The 23,893-nt window shown below is 50.8% G+C and overlaps 1 protein-coding gene and 1 long non-coding RNA gene across 2 annotated transcripts; one reads left to right on the top strand and one right to left on the bottom strand.

The window, feature by feature from the left end:
* The first annotated feature begins 4,113 nt into the window (after nucleotides 1-4,113).
* On the top strand, nucleotides 4,114-18,112 carry LOC122095611 (serotransferrin-like). The gene is made up of 17 exons (XM_042665926.1): nucleotides 4,114-4,232; nucleotides 6,025-6,197; nucleotides 6,751-6,859; nucleotides 7,328-7,504; nucleotides 7,806-7,938; nucleotides 8,378-8,433; nucleotides 8,997-9,175; nucleotides 9,446-9,623; nucleotides 10,311-10,465; nucleotides 11,229-11,319; nucleotides 12,447-12,479; nucleotides 13,365-13,520; nucleotides 14,477-14,606; nucleotides 15,461-15,525; nucleotides 15,715-15,899; nucleotides 16,916-17,105; nucleotides 17,959-18,112. Exons 1-17 carry the CDS (start codon nucleotides 4,166-4,168, stop codon nucleotides 17,991-17,993), a joined length of 2,112 nt encoding a protein of 703 aa, XP_042521860.1. The 5' UTR covers nucleotides 4,114-4,165; the 3' UTR covers nucleotides 17,994-18,112.
* A 2,597-nt stretch (nucleotides 18,113-20,709) lies between these two features.
* Nucleotides 20,710-23,598, bottom strand: LOC122095614. Its single transcript, XR_006145181.1, has 3 exons — nucleotides 23,444-23,598; nucleotides 21,299-21,446; nucleotides 20,710-20,982 (listed from the first exon to the last, which is right to left on the bottom strand). It is a non-coding gene; the product is annotated as an uncharacterized LOC122095614 (long non-coding RNA).
* Between the last annotated feature and the right edge of the window lie 295 nt (nucleotides 23,599-23,893).

The following is a 23,893-nucleotide window of genomic DNA, read 5'->3' on the forward strand; positions in this document are numbered from 1 at the left end:
TCTAGGATGTTCTAGCATGTTCTAGTCTCAGTGACTCTCTCACATTACACGCTCAGGATTATGGTTCTAGATACCTTTCTCCCCTGGTCGGGGGGCATGGTGTGCGTGGGGATCAGTCTAGACTGGGAGGTTCCAGAAATAGTCTATGGGGTTGGCACAGGGAAAATACAGGTTAGGCACGAATGTCTTATTCTGGACCTCCTCATGTCAGGTGCTTGTGCCAAGTGCACAGGGGCCTGGTGTGAAAAAGATCCCACCAGCCAAGCCGGAAACTATCTGAGCATCCACGGGGACCGGTACAATAATAGAGAGTCACCCACATAACAGGACAGAAGCCTGTGAGGCTACACAGATATGAACACAGAAGAGATACATCCGGGGGCTGGGGAGGTGGCTCAGCGGTAGAGCGCTCGCCTTGCACGCATGAAGCCCCGGGTTCGATTCCTCAGTACCACATATACAGAAAAAAGCCGGAAGTGGCGCTGTGGCTCACGTGGCAGAGTGCTAGCCTTGAGCAAAGAGAAGCCTGGGGACACAGTGCCCAGGCCCTGAGTTCAAGCCCCACAACCGACAAAAGATAAATTAATTAAATGGGAAAACCAGGGCTGGGGTGTGGCTCGAGTGGTAGAGCACCTGCTTCGATCTGTGACAAGTCAGACTGCATGAGGTAATTCCAGAAAACCCCGGGTGAAGGCTGTGTCCTTGACACTGCCGCTGAACACAGGGATGGTGTGTTAAAGTCACACCAGGAACACACAGGTGAGCCAATTTCCAGAGCTCTGGAAATTCCAGAGGGCAAAGGTCTCATTTCTCCGATAAGCTAGCTAGCTTGTGATAAGCGTGCTGGGACCTTCTCATAGGCTACCCCAGAGCTGTGACCAATGGCATACCTGTATCAGAATCCCTTTGGTTGCTTGCCCTTTCTGGCCCGAGACTAGGATTTGAACTTGGTACCTAATGCGTTTTGCTCACTGGCTAGCCCTCTACCAACTGAGCAACCCCCAGAATCCACTTGGAGTACCTAATATTTTTTTTTTCTTTTTGAGACCAATAGAGAAATTACTCTACTGACTGGGGGAATAATTGTTAATTTTGATAGGTGTGAAAGATAACATCATTCAGTAAAGTTCTTTTTTTTTTTTTCCAGTGTTAGGAATGGAGAGTTCTTGCAAGCTAAGCAAGCTCCCTAAATTGTTCTTATATTCTGTGTGTGTGTGTGTGTGTGTGTGTGTGTGTGTGTGTGTCCTGGGGCTTGAACTCAGAATTTGGGTATGGTCCCTGAGTTTTGGTTACGGGGCTTGAACTCTGGGCGCTCTACCACTTGAACCACAGTGCCATTTCGGTTTTCTGGTGGGTTACTTGGAGATTAGAGTCTCACAGACTTTCCTGCCCAGGCTGGCTTTGAACCACGATCCTCAGATCTCAGCCTCCTGAGTAGCTAGGATGACAGGCATGAGCCGCCGGCGCGCCTGGCTATTTATTTCTTGCCAGTCCTGGGGCTTGAACTCAGGGCCTTTGTACTGTCCCTGAGCTTCTTGTGCTCCAGGCTAGTGCTCTACCACTTGAACCACGGCACCGCTTCTGGCTTTTGCTGTGTTATGTGGTATCTACTGAGGAATTGAACCCAGGGCTTCGTGCCTGCTAGGCCAGCGCTCTACCACTTGAGCCACTTTCCCAGCCCCTTGGGCTCGAGGGTGTGACGGAACCGTCCCAGGTGCACCTGCTGGGTCTGGGGCATGTGGTCATGTGACATATCAAAATGGCCACCGATTTCCCTTCTATCTCCTCCCCCCCCCCCCCCCACCTCCCCCTGCTCCCAGACCCGCAGAGGAACTGGCCTCATGAGTATCAGGCTGCTCTTCAGATCACAGACCCAGGCTTTCATAGAAGGCTCTGATGTTGGACAGTGGGCGCTGCGGGGGTGAAATGGTAGAGATGGGGCGGGAGGGGACATGCAGACAGACAGGCTCTTTGTTTGCTCTGCTCCTATGTAAATTGGGTCACATTTGGAAATCGCAAATATTGGTTCAGAGGCTCTCTGCCTTCCTGCCCCCCCCTCCCGCCCCCCGCTTCTCTCCGCTGCACGTACACACGGGCTCTGCTGTGGCTAAGGGGTGGCGCCAACTCTGGGCTGGATCGGGAGGATTCCATTCCGTGTCTGTGCTGGGAAGATCTGGAGGATGTTTGGGGTGGTCTGGGACTGGAAGCCCCCCCCCCCAAGTCTTCCCCTCAAGCGGAGGGACATGTGTGCTGGTCTAGCATGCATGAGGACCTGGGTTCGAGTCCTCAGTACCACATACACAGAAAAAGCCGGAAGTGGCGCTGTGGCTCAAGTGGTAGAGTCCTAGCCTTAAGCAAAAAGAAGCTCAGGGACAGTGAGTGCCCAGGCCCTGAGTTCAAGACCCAGGACTAGCCAAAAAAAACAAAAAACAAAAAAAAAACACAGGGACAGTGGCCATGCTCCCCAGGTTCAAGTCCTGGAATTGGCATTAAAAAAAGAAAAAAGAAAAAGGGCTGGGAAGGTGGCTCAGTGGTAGAGTGCTTGCCTAGCATGCATGAAGCCCTGGGTTCCATTCCTCAGTACCACAGACACAGAAAAATCTGGAAGTGATGCTGTGGCTTAAGTGGTAGAGCGTTAGCCTTGAGCACAGAGAAGCTCAAGGACAGTACCCAGGCCCTGAGTTCAAAAGAAAGAAAAAAGGAAGGAAGGAAGGAATAAGGAAGGAAGGAAGGAAGGAAGGACCTTTGTTTTAAAGAAAGCTATGATCCCAAAGATCACAGATAAAAAAGGAGCTGTCATTTTCCTTCTTTTGTCTGTTGTGGGGCTTGAACTCTGGGCCTGGGTGCTGTCCCTCAGCTCTTCAGCTCAAAGCCAGCGCTCTACCGCTTGAGCCATAGTGCCACTTCTGGTTTTCTGGTGGGTTATTGGAGATCAGAGCCTCACAGACGTTCCTGCCCGGGCTGGCTTTGAACCATACGAAACTGACTTCATCTTGTCAGGCTGTTGATCAAGATCATCAGATTGTGCTTCACAACCAGGTGGCATAGGGCAGAAGCCTCTGCCGTGTGTGTGTGTGTGTGTGTGTGTGTGTTCTTCCGGTTGAGCACAACTGGGCCAGCTCCAGGTTTTGTGGTCTGGCCCTAAGTCCTGTCCTAGACTGACCAGCCCTTCTGCCAACCAGACCGGAAGTGCCGTCCACGAAGGCAGGGCCGGACACCCATGCCTGTCTGACTCAGTGTACCCATGGCGTTCCTGGCAGAAGGGAGCAGGTCTGCCTGTGTCCATACCTGAGACGTTTCTTAGACATAGAATTAAACCACCTAAGGCAGCCCCCGCCCCCCGTGCAAATGTCCTGGGGCCATCACAGATACAGAACCCCATGATGCCAACCTCTTACCTCTACAATCCCCCTTCCACACACACACAGAGACCTGGACACCCCATATAACCAGGCACACCTCCAAAGCTAGCCTGTCCCTCTGCAGAAAGGCATCGGGCGGAATTCTAGGCCGTCGCCATGGGCGCTCCGCACTGAGCTGTCTAGAATTCGGGGCCTGCCCTTCTGGCTTCCTGGCAGAGCTAGTGGGGTGAGGGGCGGGGGGCGGGGAGGGGGGGAACCGTCTCCAGCCTGGCTCCATACCACAGGCCTGTGAAGAGATGGGGGGTATGGTTAGGCCATCAGTGGCCTTTTACCAGAGATGGCTGTGTGTCCTAGGATCCCTGTTGAAGCCCCTGCTTAAAGAAATTAAAATAAAAGGCAAGCTCTAATGTGTGTGCCGGCCCTTTGTCTAGAACAACGTCCTGGGAGAAGACAGGTCACTTCGTGGGTACTTCCCACAGCCACTGCTGTAACTCCTGGCACACAAGGAGCCGCCAGGACAAAGACTGGATTTTTCCTTCTGTTCCCTTCTCCGGGGGAGGGGGGGGGAGGGAGTGTTTGTGTGCTGGATTCCACCCCCGGAGCTCAGGAAATGAGCTGGAAACCACGATTGTTGGGGTGAAGGAGGCAGGGGGTGGGGAGGGATGGACAAAAGGGGTGATTGGGTAATCGGGCTGCACAAACATGAGAGGTCAAAGGTTGCCACCCCCCCTGGCTGGCCTGGGCCGGGGATAAAGGGGCGCGGGCCTCACAGGCAGGGCGCAGAAGCCCGTGGGTCTGTGCTTATGGCTCCTTGCCAGGCTGGGAGGATGAGGCTCGCGGTGGGCGCCCTGCTGGCCAGTGCTATCCTAGGTGAGTGGCTGTGGGCCCCGGGATGGATGGCACCGACCCTTCCAGCTCTCTCCTCCTCTCCTGCCTGTCCCCCCCCCCCCCCCCACCGTCTGTGGGCTTTGCTGGTCTCCAATGGGCCTCTGCTCCAGCCTCTGTGATGCTCTTCATGGCCGTGAGCTGCACTAAAGAGCGTGTTCTAAACTGACCGGTGGCGTGCATCTGCCTGTCCCAGCTGTTCTGGGAAGCGTGAAATAGGAGGATGAGGGTCCAGTTGGCAGCCGGGTGCCGGTGGCTCATAGTGTACTCATACCTAGCAACTCGGGACAGGCTGAGATCTGAGGATCGCGGTTCAAAGCCAGCCCGGGCAAGGAAAGCCCATGAGACTCTGATCTCCAATGAACCCCTCAGAAAGCCGGAAGTGGTGCTGTGGCTCAAGGGGTAGAGCACTGGCCTTGAGCTGAAGAGCCGAGGGACAGCGCCCAGGCCCTGAGTTCAAGCCCCACGACCGACCAAAACAAAAATAAATCAAATTGGGCCAGGCTTTAAAAAAAAAACAACAAAACTCAAATAATCACTATCAAAAGGGGCTGGAGGCATGGCCCAAGCGGTAGAACACCTGCCCAGCAAGGGTGGAACCCTGAATTTCAACCCCATTTGCTACCAAAAATAGAAACAAAACGCAACAAAAAAAGGTAAAGCGAGAACACTTACAGGTAACCCCAAGTTTATCCCCACGCACTCTTCCTGCCTCAGGATCTGAACCTGCTCCTCGCCTGACCCCCACCATCCCAACTTCCAGGGTGCCCTGGAGCTGGACTGCTGCTTTGCTCACAGACGCAGGGCCCGGGCGGGCGGGCGGGGCTGAGGATGGGAGGGGTGGGGCTCTTGGCCCTCGGTGGCGCTGTTTCCATTGGCTGAGGTGGAATGGAGAGGGGAGGGGCCAGGGGTTATCTCTGTCTCTCTCTCCCCATCTCAGAGAAGGGCTGACTTTACCCATGGTGCTTTGGGCCTGCCTGGGTGGCCCGTCCCAGGTTGGGCACGTGAATGCCACCTGGGCAGCCCGAGGCCGGGAGGAAGATGGTGGCACCCAAGCTTGGGTCATAGGAACCGCTGCAGTTCAGTGGCTATGCGCGTGGCCTCTCTGAAGGACTGTCAGGGCCGCGGCAAGGGCTGGGTGGAAACAGAGGGAAGAATGGGTGGACAGCTGGAGCTTCTAGGGTATTTGTCTCCAAGGGGGGATGAATAATGGCTGGCGAGTGTCCCAGGCGAATTCTTGAGCCTCCCTAAGGAACTGTCACCTTGATTTTTGTGCCCTCGCTGGTGGATCGTGAGCCTAAGAGAGCGGTATGTGTGTGCCCGGCTTGGACGTGAACAAGCAGGGTCACCTTGGTTGGAAAGCCTTCATTCTCGGAGCCTGGTGTGCTCTCTCCCGCTCTCTCTCTTTTGTCAGTTGAGGGGGTTGAACTCTGGGCCTGGGCGCTGTCCCTCGGCTCGTCAGCTCAAAGCTAGCAGCTCTACTACTTGAGCCACAGCGCCACTTCCAGTTTTCTAGTGGTTCGCTGGAGGTAAGAGTCTCACGGACTTTCCTGCCTGGGCTGGCTTTGAACTGTGATCCTCAGGTCTCGGCCGCCTGAGTAGCTAGGATGACAGGCGTGGGCCACCGGTACCCGGCTTGCCCACATCTCTCTGGGCGGAACAGGATCGTTAGGAAGGAGAGGAGAAAGATCTGAGCCACGCAAGGACAGGAGGGTGGCACTGTCTCTGCCTGGGCGGGGGAAGTGGAGCCCTGAGGCCTGTGCCTGCTTTCTCCTAGGGCTGGGCCTTGCCATCCCGGAGAAGACGGTCCGGTGGTGCGCTGTGTCCGACCATGAGGGCAGCAAGTGTGCCGCGTTCCGTGACATCATGAAAACCGTCCTCCCGGCAGACGGCCCCCAGCTCGCCTGCGTGAAGAAAGCCTCCAGCCATGACTGCATCAAGGCCATCTCGGTAAGCCGACTGCGGCTGAAAAAAAAAGACAGCGGGTGGGAGCTCGGCCACCGGCGGTGGCTCACACCTGTCATCCTAGCTACTCGGGAGGCTGGGAGGTGAGGATCGTGGTTCAAAGCCCAGCCTGGGGAAGGGACTTTTCCAAAGAGCTGGTGTGACTCAAGAGGTAGAGCACCAGACTTGGGTGAAAAAAAGCTAAGAGAAAGCTTGCCCTGGACCTGAGTTCAAGCTCCAGGATTGACATGTACACACACACACACACACACACACACACACACACACACAGGAAGGAAAACCCTGATCTTCAATCCCATTACAAGCCACGGGACACTATCTGTGGGATGAGGAGGGCCTAACAGGTCAAGTTCTTGGCGATCATCGAGAGCCAATCCACATAGATGCTTCACCAGGAAAGAATAGATTCCATCGGTTTCTCTGTACCGGGACAAAAGGGTGGCCTTCTTCTGTCCCCAAGTGACCCCCGACTCCCCCACCAAGTCACTCCCTGAGAGCCAGGCTCCCTCGACGTCCGCCTTGTTCCTTGTTCTTCTAGGGGAAGGAAGCGGATGCGGCCACGGTAGATGGTGGTTTGGTCTATGAAGCGGGCCTGGCTCCCAACAACCTGAAGCCTGTCGTGGCAGAGTTCTACGGATCACCAGAGAGTAAGCTCTGCATGGGTGCCATGAGTGGGAGGAAAGGGGTGGGGAGAGGGAGGGGGCAGGAAAGACCCTGCCGGACCTCTGATTAGCACAAATCAAGGCCTCTATGGGCTATGGGCTGGTTAAGGGCTGGTGTATCTGGTATGGTTCAGGATATGTCCAGGATCCCTGGAGATACTTGGGAACCCCAGGAGGGAGGGAGGGAGACACAGAGAGAGAGACAGACAGACAGACAGAGCGTCAACCTACTCCGATCGTCCCTGGAGAGAGGGACAGGAGACAGGAAGTATCACAGGGAATACGAACCCACCACCTTGTTTCCTGCTGGCCTTGGGTTGGCAGCCATCGGGTACACATGCCCCAGGGGCCAGGGTTGCCAAAGCACCGGCGATCACTGGTGCCTCCGGCTGGCTGTGCCCATGATGTTTCCACGGCTTCCGGTTCCACTCATTCCCCCCTTCCCCGTGGCAGAGCCTCAAACTGACTACTACGCGGTGGCCGTGGTGAAGAAAGGCACTGACTTCCAGATGAACCAGCTCCAGGGCAAGAAGTCCTGCCACACGGGGCTGGGCAGGTCTGCGGGGTGGAACATTCCCATCGGCTGGCTCTACTGTGATTTACCCGAGCCCCGGAAGCCCCTGGAGAAAGGTGAGCTGGGCAGCGCTACTCTCCTCTGGCTGCCATCTGCTGGCTATGAGCATGTACTGCAACCTCTCCAAGAGGTTCTCCCTGCCGAACTGGTGGTCGGGTCTCCCAGTGGCGGTCCCAGACTCATGAGGGTTGCCAGCCAGCCGGAGGCAAGCATCCACTGGTGGGAAACCCAGACCGGTGGAGGGACCAGGGTTGGAACGTTTTGGGGGGAGAGGGTTGGCTGGGAGATGGCACTCGGCTGTCGCTGGATCAAGCCCCTACTTAATGCTTTCTTTGTCCATTTCTTTGCCTTGAGCAGCAGTGGCCAATTTCTTCTCGGGTAGCTGTGTCCCCTGCGCAGATGCGGCTGCCTTCCCCAAACTGTGTCAGCTCTGCCCAGGGTGTGGCTGCTCCTCCCAGAACCCATACTTTGGCTACGTCGGTGCCTTCAAGTGAGTACAAGACTCCCCGCCACGTGGGGCTGGGAAGGTGGCTCAGTGGTAGAACTGCTTGCCTTGCAGGCGTGAGGCCCTGGGTTTGATTCCTTAGCACCACATGAGCAGAAAAGGCTGGGGCCCAAGTGGTAGAGCGCTAGCCTTGAGCTGAAGAGCTGAGGGACAGCGCCCAGGCTCTGAGTTCAAGTAACAGTGCACTGGTACATGCATGCACAAACACACACACACAACACACACACACACACACCAAAAAAGAACTTGTAATGCACTGAAGCATCTTCAGTGTCTTCTTGTGAGGTCATCTCCCCTCCACTCAGTGGTCCCCTACGAGTTAGCCTCCCATGAGGCTGTACCTCCAGACTCTGGGTAGAATGGTCTATGGGCCTCCAGACGCAGGAGGCGGGGGCCTCCTCATGTGCTCCTCCCGCCCGCGCAGGTGTCTGAGGGACGGTGGTGGAGATGTGGCCTTTATCAAGCACGCCACCATATTTGGTAAGTCCCCGGGGAAGGTTCTGGTGGGTGGGTGTACTCTACATCGTGAGCATTGTTTTGTTTGGGTTTTCCTGCCCGGTGGTCAGACAAGAGCCGGGCACCATTTCTTCTTGGCCATCGCTTAGGTTTTTCTGTCTGTCTGGAGGTGGGTGGGTACTTTAGGGGTTCGCGATATGGATTCCCGGGCCTCTTCCATCCTTCTGCCTTTCCTCACTGTGCTAGGCTGGGCGGGGGGAGGGGGAGGGCAGAGTGTGAGTGAGTCACGGGGCGGCGGGATGCGTGGGGGGAGTCCTCACACCTTCATCTGACTGCAGACACATGTTCTGGAAAAGACCTTTTCTAGAAATATCTGGAAAAAACTAGAAAGACTTTTTTTCCCCCTCCCCAGAAAGAGAATGACTGCAGGCAGAGACTTTTTCTAGAAAGTTCCCTGGCCCTCTGGGAACACCACCAGGCCTTGTGTCACCCTCCAGATGGCCAGATGGGGGTGGGGAAGGGGGCCGGTGTGCGCTCGTGGGGGGCTCTGCCTGTGGCCAGCCGGCCTGTGTTCTGCCTCCCCCCAGAGGTCCTGCCCGAGAAGGCCGACAGGGACCAGTATGAGCTGCTGTGTCCGGACAACACCCGGAGGCCGGTGGACGAGTACGAGCAGTGCTACCTGGCCCGGGTGCCCTCCCACGCCGTGGTGGCCCGGAGCGTGGACGGCAAGGAGGACCTGATCTGGGAGATCCTCAACAAGGCCCAGGTATTCCCGCCACTGCTTTCTGGGCGCCCCGAGATGGGCCCGTCTCCCCACCAGAGCACCCCACCACCCAGGCTTTGGGCTCAGTGATGTCCCATCATGGCGTTATTCTATTCTCTTCCATCGAACCCCCTCCACCTCACCCGAAAAAGCATCTCGGAGGCTCTCTGTGGGGAAGGGGATGTCCATCTTGCTTTCTAGAGCTTTCCTCCTCTGCCTGGGCCCTGCCTGCTGGTGCTCACGGTCCCCACCCCCCTGCTTTGCTCTGGGCAGGAACATTTCGGCAAAGGCAAATCGAAGGACTTCGACCTCTTCAGTTCTCCCCACGGGAAGAACCTCATGTTCAAGGACTCTGCTGTGGGCTTCTTACGGATTCCCCCGGGGATGGACTACAAGCTGTACCTGAGTCATCAATACATCACCACCCTTCGGAACCAACGGGAAGGCATATGTAAGTACTGGGGTGGGGGGGGGCAGGGAACAGGAGCTCACCTGAGCAGCAGCCTAGGAACAGGTGACACCCCTGCTTGTTTTTTGCCCTGCCCTGCCTGCTAGCCCCAGAAGCATCCTCCACGCTACGTGGAATTAGCCCCACTCGATTGGCCCGCACGTCACCAAAGACTTGTGTTTACTGTGCTGGGAATCGAACCCAGGGCCTCGTACAATGCCAGCCAGAAACCAGAAGTGGCACTATGGAGCAAAAGCAGCTCGGGGACAGCACCCACACAGACCCTGAGTTCAAGACCCACAAACGACTAAAAAAAAACCAAAAAACCAAAAAAGAATTAGGAGTTTGCTTTCTAAGGTGATGAATTCCTTGAACAAGACTGCTTTATGTCTCGCTGGAAAATCCTGGCATTTACACGAAGGTTCTTTTTTTTCTTTTTTTTTTTTGGTCGGTCGTGGGGCTTGAACTCAGGGCCTGGGCGCTGTCCCTCAGCTCTTCTGCTCAAGGCGAGCGCTCTACCACTTGAGCCACAGCGCCACCTCCGGTTTGCTGGTGGTTCATTGGACATCAGAGTCTCATGGACTTTCCTGGCTTTGAACTGTGATCCTCAGACCTCAGCCTCCTAAGTAGCTAGAATGACAAGGCGTGAGCCACTGGCTCCCGGCGAAGGTTCTTTCTCTCGTGTCCCAGGCCCGGCTGAGGCTCAGGAGGAGTGCAAGAGCGTGAAGTGGTGTGCCCTCAGCCACCACGAGAGGCTCAAGTGTGACCAGTGGAGCGTCAACAGCGGAGGGGAGATAGAATGCGAGTCGGCAGAGACCCCCGAGGACTGTATCGCCAAGATTGTGGTACGTCACTCCTGCCCTCCCTCCCTGACCCCCGTGCTTTGGGTAGTAGCATCCGGGACCTCACAATGTGCAGGATAACACATCAAAGACTCGGATTCCTCATCCAATAGCAATCGGAGCTACATCCTAGGCGGGGTGGAGACTGGGGGTGTGTAAGGTCGTGGGAAGCATGGGTAGGGCCTGAACTCTGGGCCTGGGCGCTGTCCTTGAGCTCTTCAGCTCAGCGCGAGCGCTCTACCACTTGAGCCACAGCTTTTGTTTCTTTTTGGAAGGGGGTAGTTAACTGGAGCTAAGAGTCTCACAGACTTGGGGGTACCTGGGCTGGCTTTGAACTGTGATCCTCCGATCTCAGCCTCCTGAGTAGCTAGGATGACAGGTGTGAGCCATCGGCGCCCGGCTGGAAGCATTTTTAAAAGAGTTACGCCTTCCGACGCTAACTTCAGCATTTGAGTCTTTCGTGTCGGAAAGGGCTGCCAGATGTTGCGTCCGAACCCTAAGACCAACATCAGAAGAGTGACTAATCTGAACACCACCGCTGGGTCACTATGGACAGGGACTCAACGGAACCTGCGGTGACTAGAGCGGTTCCTGAAGATGGGGGTTACAGTTCTGGTAGAAGTGGGAGCCCCCTTCATGTACTGTGAAATAGGACCCAGAGAAACGGGAGAGATGGAAGGAAACAGTTGCTCTAGGGCAGGTCTCTCTCTCTCTCTCTCTCTCACACACACACACACCAGAAGTGTAATTTGCCGGGTCTTTGCAGAATGGAGAGGCGGACGCCATGAGCGTGGACGGAGGATACGTGTACATTGCAGGCCAGTGCGGTCTGGTGCCTGTCCTGGCCGAGAACTACAGTGAGTGGAAAGGGGACGCCACTTGGGTTGGGGGCACTTTATGAATAACCGTGGATTTCCCAAGACCCTCTTTATGTTTTCCACCGGAGAGAAGAGATGAAAAGAAAAACAACAAGATCACAAGCTGATTCATGCCAGGGTGCCTGGTTTGACTGTCTCCTAACCACTCACGGTGTAGGTTTCCTCAGCTGAAATCACCACAGCTAAAAGGTTGGCCGATGTCCTGCTCTCCTGTAGCTGGGGGAATGGAAGTATTACGACCATGACATCCCTGCTAACATGACAACAGTGATCCGGCTGCCAGGGACCCAGGGCTGGCAGGTCTTCTGATTTCCAGAATCCAAAGCTTTTTCTCCTGCCTCATTGGGGGGATAAACTGGGATACTGAACCAGCACCCCTAGTGGGCTCAGGACAGACAGGGCAGGAAACTTAGGATCTACATGTTGTGCCTCAGTTGTCCAGGGCAGCAAATGAAATGAACTTGTGTGGTCCAGACGGTGTGGATTTGTTGAGAATTAGTGTCACTAATTCTGAACTCTGGGCCTGGGCGCTGTCCCTCAGCTCTTCAGCTCAGGGCGAGCGCTCTACCACTTGAGCCACAGCACCACTTCAGCTTTTTTTCTGCTTATGTGGTGCTGAGGAATCGAACCCAGGGCCTCATGCATGCAAGGCAAGAGCTCTACCACTAAGCCACCTTCCCAGCTTCTTAACTTACTGTTGGTTCTGAGGCTTGAACTCAGGGTCTGGGCTCTGTCTCTGAGTTTTTGGGCTTAAGGTTTTAGCACTCTACCACTTAAGCCACAACTCCGCTTTGCGTGTGTGTGTGTGTGTGTGTGTGTGTGTGTGTGTGTGTGTGTGTGTGTGTGTGTGTGTGTGTGTGTGTGTGTGTGTGTGTGTGTGTGTGTGTGTGTGTGTGTAGTTTATTGGAGATAAGAGTCTCATAGACTTTCCTGCCTGGGCTGGCTTTGAACTGGAATCCTCAGATCTCAGTTTTCTGAGCAGCTAGGGTTACACAGCTAACATGCATGGTTGTATGAGTCCTATTCTTGGTTGCTGCGTGAGAAAGGCATGTTTTCCCCATCTCTACGTGAGCATTTACCATTCTCTTACTTTTCTTTTCCTCTAGATAGCACAAATTGTGACAGTCCACCAGAGAAAGGTGAGTAGAAATTGGTAACTTCAGGCATTAAAAGGTATAATCCCATTTTGGGGGGAGGTTGGGAAGAATAGTAAGTTGAAAATTCATACTATCAGTAGGCAAGGCAATGGGATAGATCAAGTAAGTCTTGGAATGCAAATGCATGTTGAAAGGGAAGTCACCAGGCTTCGGCAATGGGTGGAAAACTGGATTTCTTATTTAGTTTTATAAGGTAGGACTACCTCCCAGCCTTCCTTAGTCCTCTCTCTCTCTCTCTCTAGGAGACAAGATCTTTAGTGTATCTAGAAAGAGCCATTCTTAGTTGATTCCTTAGTTAGAAATAAAATCTTGGGTTGTTCTATTTTCCATCATGCAAGACCAGGATGTGTTTGCTGCTGAAAATTTCTGATGGTTTGATTTTTATATTTTCCACTTGCTCCATATTTATTTTGGCATAAAACTACGCTCTCCTTATCAGAAAAGAAAAACCCAACAAGTCCGATTATTCCTGATTATTTGGTCTCTTGTTACCCTACCCCCAAACATATTACTTGATAAAATGTTGGTGTTATACTAGCTGTTCTAGTGGACTTTTTTTTTTTTTTTTTTGGTGCATAGGGGTTTGATTTTTTTTTTTTTTTTTTTTATCGGTCCATGAGGCTTGAACTCTGGGCCTGGGCGCTGTCCCTCAGCTCTTCAGCTCAAGGCTAGTGCTGTACCCCTTGAGCCACAGCCCCACCTCCGGCTTTTTCTGTGTATGTGGTGCTGAGGAATCAAACTCAGAGCCTCATGCATGCGAGGCAAGCACTCTACCATTGAGCCACCTTCCCAGCCCCTTCTAGTAGACACAGTGAAGGCTTAAGAGGTAGTGACACACCTCTTTGGTGGTGGTGGTCTGTCTCATAGGATATTTGAGCGTGGCTGTGGTGAAGAAATCTGATCCTAGCATCACCTGGGACAATTTACAAGGCAAGAAGTCTTGCCACACGGGTGTCAACAGGAATGCTGGCTGGAATATCCCCATGGGCCTGATCTATACCAAGATCAACCACTGCAGATTCGGTGAGTGAGTCTGGGGCGGGTGGGGGGGGGGGGAGGGGTGTTACTGGAAAGGAAGAGAAGGACACGGCTGTGAGTTCTATTTGGAGAGATGGGTCAAGGTGCATCTCCCAGAAATCTCAAGGGCTGGGAGAGCTGTAGAGCTAGGAGCCGGGTTGGGATAATGTATTTCAGTTGCATATGATGGCTTCCGCGAATACATAATTACTAAAAAGCTGGGCGCCGGTGGCTCACGCCTGTCATACTAGCTACTCAGGAGGCTGAGATCTGAGGATCACGGTTCAAAGCCAGCTCGGGCAAGGAAAAGTCCGTGAGACTCTTCTCTCCAATAAACCACCGGAAGTGGCACTGTGGCTCAAGTGGTAGAGCGCTAGCCTTGAGCTGAAGAGCTGAGGGGCAGCGCCCAGGCCCGGAGTTCAAGCCCCATAAATGAAAAAAAAACAAAAAAGAACCTTCCAAGATGGCTCACTGGTTATTTTAGCCAACTTGCCATGGGTCAGAATTTAAGCTATTCCACGACTAAGTTATCTGAGAGGAAGGTAATCTTTTCCATGTGGACACGTTCCAAATAAAACGTGATCTTGTTTTGCTTCTAGGGGGCCAAGGGAAATGAATATTGGTTAGACAACCGATGACTCGTGGGGCAGGGGTTCTGCAGGCTGTGTGGTAGGGTGCTAGCCTTGAGCAAAAAGAGCTCAGAGACGGAGCCTGGTCCCCAAGTTCAAGCCTCACAACCAACAGTTGCTGGGCTTGAACTCTGGGCCTGGGCGCTGTCCCTCAGTTCAAGGCCAGTGCTCTATCCCTTGAGCCACAGCGCCACTTCCGGCTTTTTTTCCCCCCTGCTACTCATGTGGTGCTGAGGAATGGAACCCAGGGCCTCATGCATGCAAGGCAAGAGCTCTACCACTGAGCCACCTTCCCAGTCCCAACCGCTCACTTTTCCTCTTGACATTTGACAGATGAATTTTTCAGTCAAGGCTGTGCCCCGGGATATCAGGAAAACTCCACCCTCTGTGACCTGTGCATAGGCCCCAAAAAATGCGCTCCTAACAGCAAAGAAGGGTATCACAGTTACACGGGCGCCTTTAGGTAAGTGTCTCAATCCTACCGCAGGACAGAACAATATCCCATTTCCTCTCTGGGGAATCATCAGTTCCCTATCTAACCCACGGAGGAGACATCTATACATGTCCTTTGACCGTGACCACTAGCTCCTTAGGGTGGAGACATCTAGAAGCTCTGTGATGCGCAGAACAGCACCGATCAACAAAGACCTGTCCAGCTCCCAATGTGCTTTGGTGCCAAAGCAACAGAAAGCTTCTACAGTGGAATAAACGCCGGGTTGGGGAGCGTGGCTCAGGCCCTTGCATAATCTAGAAAATACGATTTCTAAATTCCTCCCTGTAGTCACCTTTTTGGTTTTGGTCAGTTGTGGGGCTTGAACTCGGCCTGGGCGCTGTCCCTCAGCTTCTTCAGCTCAAGGCAAGCGCTCTACCACTTTGAGCCACAGCGCCACTTCCGGTTTCCTAGTGGCTTATTGGAGATAAGAGTCTCACAGACTTTCCTTGCCCGGGGCTGGCTTTGAACTGTGATCCTCAGAGCTCAGCCTCCTGAGTAACTAGGATGATGGGCGTGAGCCACCGGCGCCGGGCTTTGGAGTTTCTCATTCTTGTTTCACCCTACTGGAAAGTGGATGCTCTCTCCTGGTGTTGGATACTAGGAAAAGAATGTAATCTGTTGGAGAAGCTATAAAAGAAAATGTAATTTTTATACATACACAGCAATTTGAAGCCCCTGGGGCTTTGCTTTTCCCTTTACCGCTTATATTACTTAGTAATTACTTAGTAATTTCTGACATGGGACAGCCACCCTGTATCGATCAGGTGCGCCCCTGTCCCCCACGAAATGATACACCTATTGGTCTCACCTCTCGACCTCTGCAGGTGTCTCGTTGAGAAGGGAGACGTGGCCTTCGTGAAAGAGCAGACTGTCTTTCAAAACACCAATGGTATGCGTCACGAGATGTAAAAATGTGGGCCGGCGGGTCTCCCTTATGCTGCGTATGTGACGTGGGAAAGAATGATCTGGAAGAATGTCCTCATTTGGCACGTCTGCTGGGGGGAGAACCCAAGCCTTTTGCACGCTGGCACGTGGGACCCTCAGTCCTGGCTGATCTAGCTTCTCTCTCCCTGCCCAGGGAAGAACCCTGCTGATTGGGCGAAGAATCTGAAGGAGGAAGACTTTGAGTTGCTGTGCCCAGATGGCACCAGGAAGAAGGTGACGGAGGCTGCCAGTTGCCACCTTGCCCGAGCCCCCAATCACGCTGTGATCTCCCGGAAAGATAAGGCCCAATGTGTCCGCACCAAGTTACTCAACCAGCAGGTATGGACTGGCCTAGGCCTCCTACCATTTATTCTTAGACAGCCGGAGACTACTTAGAGAAATTCACAACGAACAGTAGCCCTGACTCTAGAACTCGGGGCCTGGGTGCTGTCCCTGAGCTCCTTAGCTCAAGGAAAGCGCTCTACCACTTGAGCCACAGCGCCACTTCCTGTTTTCTGAATGGCTCATCAGAGATAAGAGTCTCATGGACTTTCCTGCCCGGGCTGGCTTTGAACTGTGATCTTTAGACCTCAGCCTCCTGAGTAGCTAGGATGACAGGAGGGAGCCACTGGCGCCCAATGGCTGCTTTACTTTTTAAAAGAAGATGGGGTAGCTCCAGAAGTCCTTTGAAAACATACAATGGCGGGCTGGGGAGGTGGCTCAGTGGTAGAGCGCTTGCCTCGCATGCATGAGGCCCTGGGTTCGATTCCTCAGCACCACATAAGCAGAAAAAAGAAAAAAAAAGAAAAGAATACATACAATGGCCAGGCATGGTGGCTCACACCTGTCATCCTAGCTACTCTGGAGGCTGAGATATCTAAGGATGGAGGTTCAAAGCCAGCCCGGGCAGGAAAGGCCCTGAGACGACTCTTCTCTCCAATGAACCACTCAGAAAACCAGAAGTGGTACTGTGGCTCAAGTGGTAGAGCACTGGCCTTGAGCTGAAGAGCTGAGGGACAGCGCCCAGGCCCAGAGTTCAAGCCCCAGGACTGACAAAAATAAGTAATAAAATAAATAAGAGATAACAATGGTAATGATGAGCAAAGTATTCCTAAGCCCACAGAAAGATGCAGGACATGGGTGGAGTAAGGAGACACGGTCCCCAGGGGCACCCAAGAGCAGGGAAACCCCCTAACAAGGGACTTTCAGGCAGCAGAATACTACGGGACATTCTGGAAGCATCCTCGGCAGCTTCCCCTTGCTCCCGGGGTGGGGGTGTCAGCTGCCCTGTGATGTCCGCGGGCAGCCCGGCGACGGTAGGGCCCTTAACACGTGGTTTCCCGTGCCTTGGGCAGACCGACTTCGGAAGTCACGTCAGCGACTGCTCCAGCAAGTTCTGCATGTTCCACTCCGAGACCAAGGACCTCCTGTTCCGAGATGACACCAAGTGCCTGGTCCGGCTTCCCGAGGGCATCACCACCGAGAAGTACTTAGGAGACGAGTATAACAAGGCCATCAAGGGCTTCCGCAAGTGCTCGACCTCATGTGAGTTGGGGCGGGCGGGGGGGGGGGAGGAGGGGGGGAAGTGGGGTTCCAGCATGGGGTGTGCGCCACACACGTAACACGGTACTGGGTTCTGAGCACGGAGGAGACTGTGATCCTTGGGATGGGGGGAACACTGGTGAAGACAGAACTGAGGGGCCCAGGTGGGAGTAGGGTACTCCACGTGAGCAGGCAGAAAACGGGGGGGGGGGGGGGAGACACAGGCCCAGAATGCTAAGGGGCAAACTTGGGGGGTGGAAGGTTACGGGGCTTGAATTTGAGACTTCGTGCCCTTGCTTAGATTTGTCACTTTTTGGGGGTGGTACATTGGAGATCAGAAGTCTCTCGAAGTTGGGCGCCGGTGGCTCACACCCAACTATTTTTTCTCCCCCATGGTCGGTCATGGGGCTTGGACTCTGGGCCTAGGCGCTGTCCCTCAGCTCCTCAGCTCAAGGCGAGCGCTCTACCACTTGAGCCACAGCGCCACTTCCAGTTTTCTGGTGGTTTATTGGAGAGAAGAATCTCAGGGACGTTCCTTGCCCAGGCTGGCTTTGAACCGCGATCCTCAGATCTCAGCCTCCTGAGTAGCTAGGATGACAGGCGTGAGCCACCGGCGCCCGGCTTCCGTGAGACTCTTAACTCCAATGAACCACCAGACAACGGGAAGTGGCGCTGTGGCTCAAAGCGGTAGAACGCTAGCCTGGAACAAAAGAGCTTACAGTACAGCACCCAGGCTGTGAGTTCAAGCCCAACGACCTACCCCCCCCCCCCCCACCAGCAACCACCAAAACAAAAGAAGGTTCTAAGTGAACCCCATGTATTCTGAATGTCCCGCCTCTCTGCTCTGCCCCCACAGGGCTCCTGGACGCCTGCTCTTTCCACAAACATTAAAACCTGAGAGGTGAGGTTCTCCCGGCGATCGGCCATTCAAGTGACCCTCAGGCTTCTCCTGGCCTCCACAGCCCGAGGTCCCCGATGCCAGCCTTGTCTAGTCTTTGCCACGTGCCCCAAGCACGAATAAAAACCTACTGTCCATTGTATATTTCCAAGACTCCATTCTTTCCTGAGGATGTCTTTCTATGATCTGACTAAACACAGAAGCAATGGAGTAACACCCGCACACTCCTTTCTACGCTCAGATATCCATCTAGTCTTGGGTCCAGTGAAGGAGGAACCTTTTCTGAGAGAGCCTGTGTAGCCATTATAATACAATCAAATCTCTATGGCTATTGGATGTGTGTGCATGTGTGTGTGTGTGTGTGTGTGTGTGTGTGTGTGTGTGTGTACATATTCACTTGTCAGGGGATAAGGAATGAAAAAGTGTCTAGCAAGCACAGAGTATGTCTATAAAAGACTATTAATAATAATAATTATTATGTTGGTGTGTCAGTATCAGATTTGAACTCAGGACCTGTGTACTGTCCCTTAGTTTTTTCTTTTCTGCTCAAGGCTCAATGGTTGTGCCATTTGAGCCACAGCTCCATTTCAGCTTTTGAGTGGTTAATTAGAGAAAAGCATCTCACCAACTTTCCTACTCGGGCTGGCTTAGCACTGTAATCCTCAGATCTTCTGAGTAGCTAAGATTATAGCTGTGAGCTTTTACTTTATTCCAAACTCATTCCTTACACGTAGGCTCAATCTTTTTGGTACTGGGTTACTAGGTCCACAGAAGCCAGAAAAACAACTCTGTAGTAATCAGATTGTTAGTCGATTGTATATTGTTTATATTGTAAATAATGGGGAATAGCAGGGAATCGGTGGCTCACGCCTGTCATCCTAGCTACTCAGGAGGCTGAGGTCTGAGGATCACGGTTCAAAGCCAGCCTGGGCAGAAGAGTCCATGAGACTCTTATCTCCAGTGAACCAGCAGAAAACTGGAAGTGGCGCTGTGGCTCAAGTGGTAGTTCAAGCCCCATGACCAAAATAATAATAATAATAATAATAATGGAGAATAGTGGTCCATCATTTTATATTCCTTAAAAAATGCTCATTACCATTAGATGTTACCCCCATTCCCATGTACCATGGTTGTAACTTCCCACACCCCTTTATCTTCCCCAGCACACGCTCATCATGCAGCTGCACCCCAAGACTCTCTCAGCTATGAGCGATGCTATAGGCCACCACCAGGGCTGTGTGTTTTACTCCCGTGTGTTGCTCACTTCTACAGCAACTCACAGAGTTGTTTACTTGTGCCTCTCAAAGGAAAACTCACGCCGCTCTTGAGAAACAATTACACTCCACACCACTTGAGCCACAGCGCCACTTCCGGCTTTTTCTGCTTAGGTGGTGTGGAGGAATCGAACCCAGGGCCTCATACATGCAAGGCAAGCGCTCTACCACTGAGCCACCTTCCCAGCCCTTAAATGACTGTTTATCAATTTTGTAAATACATTTTACAACTGACAATTCAATATCCATTGATCACAACACCAAGCTCATGGCCAGAGTTTTTCTTATTTTCCTCCAGGGTCTGGTTTTGGAGAACTACACTTAAACCACATTGCCCATCTTCCAAACATAAACTTTCACGGGTTTTTTTGGTCTCAATTCTCGTTCAATCAAAAATGTTTCCACCCCCAACCCATGATGGAGAGTCGCGGTTCTTTTCTCTTTTGGCTCCCTGCATGTATGCAGGGTTTATAATAATAATTATTATCTACAAGTAGTTGTGCAAAGAGGTTTCGACTAAACACGTTAATTTTTGAGTATGATGCATCTTGTTTTTGTTTTTGTTTTTGTCAGTCATGGGGCTTGAACTCTGGGCCTGGGCGCTGTCCTTCAGCTCTTCAGCTCAAGGCGAGCGCTCTACCACTTGAGCCACAGCGCCATTTCTGGCTTTTTCTACTTATGTGGTGCTGAGGAATTGAACCCAGGGCCTCATGCATGAAAGGCATGCGCTCTACCACTAAGCCACCTTCCCAGCCCCAGTACAACGCATCTTGATCAATATCACCCCTCCCGTCATTCTTGTATTAAGGTTTCATGTGGCCCTGTGTAGCAATACGGAACTGTAATAAACTTTGAGTCTTCTGATGACATTGACCTCTGATATCATTATATTAACTTGCACTTACCACCTTTCGGTGGTAGGGAACTTTTTTTTTTTTTCTACCAGGATCATTTGAGTATTTCTAATATCATTACACACCATACAAAATTATCACCACACATCTACCCCATCACATCACATAAAATCATTTATGATTTCACAAACCATTTTTTTTTTTTTTTTTGTCCGTTGTGGGGCTTGAACTCTGGGCCTGGGCGCTGTCCCTCAGCTCTTCAGCTCAAGGCGAGCGCTCTACCACTTGAGCCACAGCACCACTTTGGTTTTCTGAGTGGTTTATTGGAGAGAAGAGTCTCACGGAGTTTCCTGCCTGGGCTGGCTTTGAACTGTGATCCTCAGATCTCAGCCTCCTGAGTAGCTAGGATGATGGGCGTGAGCCACCACGCCTGGCTCACAAGCCTTTTATATCCCACATTCCTTCCCACTCATTACGTGGGTTAAAGCAGCAACACCTGCTTAAGCAAGAAAGAAGGAGAATGGAACTTCTATCCTGGCCATGCCTCACCCCAAGAGGTCTTTTAATTCCACCACAATCTCTGAATATTTTCAATTAACCTACTGGATATTTAGAAGTGGAAAAACGTCTCATTTAGCAACAACAACAACAACAACAACAAAACCCAAGTATCTTTCTAGATTCTCTTGCAAAATTGGAGGTATTGGCCACCTAGGTTCCTACCTGGCTGAGCAAGGTCCACTTTCCTCCAGCAAGAGTAATAAGTTGAAGTTCTCGGTAGCCCTAGGCCCTTAGGTGCATGGATTTTTCCAGGTCTCTCCCTTTCACAGTCATGTGGGTTTGCAAAAGCAGTCCTGGACAACGGAGAGACAACAAATGATCCAGTACGTGTCATTTGCTGATACTCTTATTTTTCCACAGGACACATCCACAGAGGCTAAGCTCGCCCTTCAGGGCTTGGGTTCTGGGCTCCTTACAATGTTTGTGGGAAGCTTGAATTCCTCTCCAAGCCTCACCTCACAGACAGACCAAGCAGAGATCCCAGAGAAGATCTCAAGAGCTGTTCGTGTTACTCATTTCATCCCTTCTTCTACACAACATCCCATGAAGTGAAAAGCACCATACAGACACCTGTTACTGACCACACAGCAGTAGACCACCACAACCAACCTTGTACTTTCTTCTTCTTTCTTCTCTCTTCTCCCTCCTCCTCCTCCTCCTCTTCCTCTTCCTTCATTTCTAGTCCACAGAGTTCTGGAAGTTAGCTGGAGCAGACAAGAGCAGGCAGAGAGCTGTTCTTGATGGCCCTTTGGAGATCCTGACAGGAAAACACAGTGGGAAGATAGTATCTTTTTTTTTTTTTTTGGTCGGTCGTGGGGCCTGAACTCTGGGCCTGGGCGCTGTCCCTCAGCTCTTCAGCTCAAGGCGAGCGCTCTACCACTTGAGCTACAGCATCACTTCCGGTTTTCTGGTGGTTTATTGGAGATAGGAGTCTCACGGTCTCTCCTGCCGGGGCTGGCTTTGAACCGCGATCCTCAGATCTCAGCCTCCTGAGTAGCTAGGATTACAGGCATGAGCCACCAGCGCCCGGCTAAGATAGTATCTTTAAAAGAAAATAAAATGAAAAAAAAATGTGAATAAATGCATCCTTTTAAAAAAGTTATTTTGTAGGGCTGGGAAGGTGGCTCAGTGGCAGAGCGCTTGCCTTGCATGCATGAGGCCCTGGGTTTGATTCCTCAGCACCACTTAAGCAGAAAAAAAAAAAGCCAGAAGCGGCGCTGTGGCTCAAGTGGTAGAGCGCTACCCTTGAGCTGAAGAGCTGAGGGACAGAGCCCAGGCCCAGAGTTCAGGCCCCACAACCGAACCCCCCCCAAAAAATAAATAAAAGAGAGTTATTTTGTGGTTTCTATCAGAGGGTAAAGCAGAGCTGGAGCCCAATTGTTTGTCTTTCTAATCTAGTTCTCTGAACTGCTAAGCAATTTCTACCTATTTACATTTATATCTACTTAATGACAAATACATATATATATATAATACAATACATGTCACATTATTTGGCATATTATATATTATATACTATGTTATACATTATATATTAACATAGTATACTATATGACATATAGTATATATAATCATATAGCATATTATATATTTATGTATTTATATATAACTCACATGTATTTATATGTTATTTTTAATATATTTTTTCTACTATCCCTTCCCTCCACAACTTCTCCCCCACCCTCTCCCCAACCCCATTTATATGTGTTATATATTATTATATTACATATTGTATAACATATTATTATGCTACATATACATATATGTGCACATACCCACCCATATATTATATAATTATATATTATGTTATACATTATATAATTATTATATTATATATATTTTATTATATATAACATATAGTATATATGTTATATTATCTATTATCTATTATATATGTATAATATATGATATATGTATAATATAATATATAATATATATAATTATATATAATATTATATAATTATATATATAATATATAACATTAAGCCGGGCGCTGGTGGCTCACGCCTGTAATCCTAGCTACTCAGGAGGCTGAGGTCTGAGGATCACGGTTCAAAGCCAGCCCGGGCAGGAGAGACCGTGAGATTCCTATCTCCAGTAAACCACCAGAAAACCGGAAGTGGCGCTGTGGCTCAAGTGGTAGAACACTCGCCTTGAGCTGAAGAGCTCAGGGACAGCGCCCAGGCCCAGAGTTCAAGCCCCATGACCGACAAAAAAAAAAAAAAAAATATATATATATAAAACACTATTATATATCATATATTATATAATTTTATATAATATATAATTATATATGATAATATAATATAATTAATATATAATGTAATATGTTATATTATATAAATAATTATATAATATAATATAATAAAACACATAGTAATTATATATTATATTATATAAATAATATAATATATAGTAGCTATATATATAATATATAGCTACTATATATTATATTATATATAATTATATACTATATAATTATATATAATATAATAATTATATATAATAATTATATATTTTATAATGTATATAATCATATATAATTACATATATAATTATATACAATACATATTATATTATATATAACATTACATATTATATTATATACATTATATAACACTATATCTATAATGCAGATTATAGAACATTATATTATGCATGCTACATTACACATAGGAATATGATGTATATAGTATTTTATGTATAATGACCAGGCTTAGGAGCTGGCCAAAGTGATACTCATTGTTTACTTACTCTCTACTGGAGCTGTCAGACTAGTAGACACAGACTGTTTTGTTGTTTTTAACAAAGATACAATGTCAATACGGTTCGATACTCGACAGAATTTTAAGAAATAATGAAAGGCCGGAGCGCTCTCTGGCGGACCCGGCGGCGGCACCTCAGCTGCGTCTTCCGGGTTCCGCGGCGGCCCGCTGTGCTTTCGAGAACTACAACTCCCATCAGGCACTTCAAGGGAGGAGCCGGCGGAAGTGTAGTTCGGGGTGGTGGTGGGGTTACAACTCCCATCAGGCACTTCAAAGGAGCAGCCGGCGGAAGTGTAGTGGGTGGGTCTACAACTCCCATCAGGCACGTCAAAGGAGGAGACGGCGGAAATGTAGTTGGGGGGAACTACAACTCCCATCAGGCACTTCAAGGGAGGAGCCGGGAGAAACTACCACTCCCATGAGGCTCCGCTCCCCCGCG

The sequence above is a fragment of the Dipodomys spectabilis genome, unplaced genomic scaffold, assembly GCF_019054845.1.
Source record: "Dipodomys spectabilis isolate Male_0828 unplaced genomic scaffold, ASM1905484v1 ptg000360l, whole genome shotgun sequence".
NCBI lineage: Eukaryota > Metazoa > Chordata > Mammalia > Rodentia > Heteromyidae > Dipodomys > Dipodomys spectabilis.